Source organism: Diaphorina citri, unplaced genomic scaffold, assembly GCF_000475195.1.
Source record: "Diaphorina citri unplaced genomic scaffold, Diaci psyllid genome assembly version 1.1 scaffold10047, whole genome shotgun sequence".
Lineage (NCBI taxonomy): Eukaryota > Metazoa > Arthropoda > Insecta > Hemiptera > Psyllidae > Diaphorina > Diaphorina citri.
In genome coordinates this window covers 9,795-12,607 of record NW_007387421.1, presented here as the reverse complement: position 1 = coordinate 12,607, position 2,813 = coordinate 9,795, and the positions used below count along the sequence as shown (strand labels likewise).

Genomic DNA, 2,813 nt, shown 5'->3' with positions numbered 1-2,813 from the left:
ATACGTTTACCAAAAGTGGTTAGGTAGGTAGGTAATATAATTATTTATCTTTGTAAACCGGTAAATCTTGAGAAACATAATAGCTGGATACTATAGGTATAGTTTTGGTTTTAGCAAGAAGTAGTTACTTACTTTTTAGCTTTGGTTTCTGTGGTTTCCCGGAGAGACCGTGTAGAAGTGGAATGTGAGAGAGGAAACTCCTTTTGATGATTTGACCTTTTATTCGATGCTACGGAGTCAGGAGCATTGGCAGTTATTTGAGCAAACACTTTGCTTTTCACTTCCTTCAAGCGTGGTTGTGTTTTCTTTTCCGTCTGTCCTTGAGCTATTTTGTCCATGACAGCATCCCATTTGCCTTTCTTATTAGGTCTGGGCTTTCTATTCTCCTGCATTTCATCATCAGGCGTTTTTCGTATCGGTGGAGCAGACGAGATCATTGACTTTACTTTAGACGTTACGTTTCTATTCGGCATTTTGAATTTCTTATTTGAAACATCTGTTTTGGATTTTTTGGCAGCTTTATTAGGTTCATTTTTCTTGAGGTCCGGACTGCTAGCATTTTGAAGTGTTTCAGTGCTGGCACCTGTTTCATCCATATTTGTGCTTCCTTCAGACGGGGATGTATCATGAATCAACTCGATGGTTAGCTAATTTCTCTAAAACTTTGCTAATTAGAAAGATAAATACCCACAATAAAGCAGAAGTCTGCGTTGGTTGATAAGTAAAACTAAATACCTAGTAGATACCTATGTATGTAGGTATTACATAGATTATAATCAACTCGGTGATAATTGCTGATTGGTCATCACAAGATTCCATCTTTTGGTCCAAATTTTCAGCTAGTGGTTTCAGAGTACAATCAAATTGGTCTTCAATTTTACGTTCAAGATCAGAGTAGACACCACTTGATTCCATCTCTTCCATAATTTGGGAGTGTGTTCCGCTCTTCCTTCTTTGAGTATTAGGACTTTGGTTTGGTAAACCTCCATAGATAATTCCATCTATTACTTGGGCTCTTCTGTCTCCACGACCCAAGTCCTCATGAACATCTGCATCACTTTCTGTGAAGAAGTCAGAATCTGTCATTGAATCGATAACTTTCAATTTAACATTCTGATGAGCGGTAGGGGAATGATCAGCACCACGGCTTGTATTACTTGGGCTCTTCTGTCTCCACGACCCAAGTCCTCATGAACATCTGCATCACTTTCTGTGAAGAAGTCAGAATCTGTCATTGAATCAATAACTTTCAATTTAACATTCTGATGAGCGGTAGGGGAATGATCAGCACCACGGCTTGTGGGGCGACTTAACTCACCATCACCTTGGTACCCATTGTCCAAACTAGCAATACTGGTCACACTTGTAATGAAACTATTCGGGTTGGGAATCAGTTGTGCACTACAAGTTGAGTTCGATGGTCCGTCGGAATGATTATGTTCTTGAGTGATGATGCCATCCATTGGTAGATCTTCAAACGATGGAGTCCTCTCAACGAGACAGTTCATACCGACTTGGTTGTTCTTTTCATTTTCAATATAATAAGAGGATGAGGTTTCTAGCGAGCCAGCAAGATCACGGTTATTCATGAGTAAGTATTCCGACTTTGATGACAAACAGTCGTCTAGTTCCATGATACCACTCATTGTAATATCTTCTACAGGAGTAGATTCTAAGTTTGTAACGTCACTCAGCAAGTGATCTGAAACTTTCAAATTTGAAGATGACATATCTGCTTTGAATTCTGGCATAAGGTTTGTAATTCCTTCACAGGAAATAGTTCTATGGAAACTTTCATCCGTCATGGTAAAGTCTGTCATTTGATCAGGTGTAAGAATACCCAAACTTTCATCTAGGTCCAAGGAGTTATGCTTACTGATACCCAGGTTTAGATGACTAAGATCCTGTTGTACTGAGGATGACTGGTGAGAGCCCACTGCCCACTCAGGTTGGTAGAATCCTTCAGGAGTTTCAACGTGTTCTGATGGGTTCTTTGTACCGTGGGTGAAATCTAAAGTCATATTAGACTTGAGAGCTACATGATCCAAGTGCTCCGCCGCACTTCTCTCAATATCCTCTAGACTTAGTGGTTCTGACTCACCACCAATATCATTTGAACTTTTAATAAGTTTCACTTTCTCTACAGGTGCAAAGATGCCATGATGCGGTTTACATGTGAAATACCGTGTATTCCCAACAGATCCATCATTCAGACCTTCGGGAGCATCAAGTTCTATGCCGCACCAAATACCACCACCAAACTGAGTTGCTCCAACAAAATGAAGAGTTCCAACTTTTTCACATGATACACTTAGCGTTACTCGCTTTCCAACATCAGATGAATTGATCTGCTGCGTTGATTCGTTTGAATAATCGGTTTTCGTTGAATCAACGCTACCGACTGAATCGGATCTAGATTTCCGTGAACTTGATCCTGCATTTAAAATGCCTAGAATAACAGAGGATGGGGAGCCTGGACGATGTTTATCATTGGATTTCGAGTCTACTGGATTGAGATGAGCGAGAACCCGGTTGGAAAGTGTAGCGAACGGTCTGGAAATCCTTGATGAAATGGGCTTTCTACTGAACACGGGGATTTTACTCTCTACCGGCCCCTGAAACAAATAAACAAAGAAAGCTTTCAGCAAAACCACGGTAAATAATGTTGTATGGACAGTACCTCGGTAGGTAGGTAACTACTTGGAGAGAATGTTTTTAGTTTAAACTAAACTCATTAAATGTTAGATGTTGGGTCTCTGCACTGCATGAGTGAGTTCCACTTCAATTATTCTTACAAAGTCAAAGCAGGTCAT

The 2,813-nt window shown here is 40.2% G+C and overlaps 1 protein-coding gene across 1 annotated transcript; it reads right to left on the bottom strand.

The window, feature by feature from the left end:
- Positions 1 to 132: 132 nt before the first annotated feature.
- LOC103522663 lies at positions 133 to 2,813 on the bottom strand (the record flags this gene model as incomplete). Its single annotated transcript, XM_026832688.1, has 4 exons — positions 2,796 to 2,813; positions 1,185 to 2,615; positions 781 to 1,035; positions 133 to 635 (listed from the first exon to the last, which is right to left on the bottom strand). Coding segments are annotated over exons 1-4 (2,207 nt in total), but the record flags the coding sequence as incomplete, so codon positions are not given.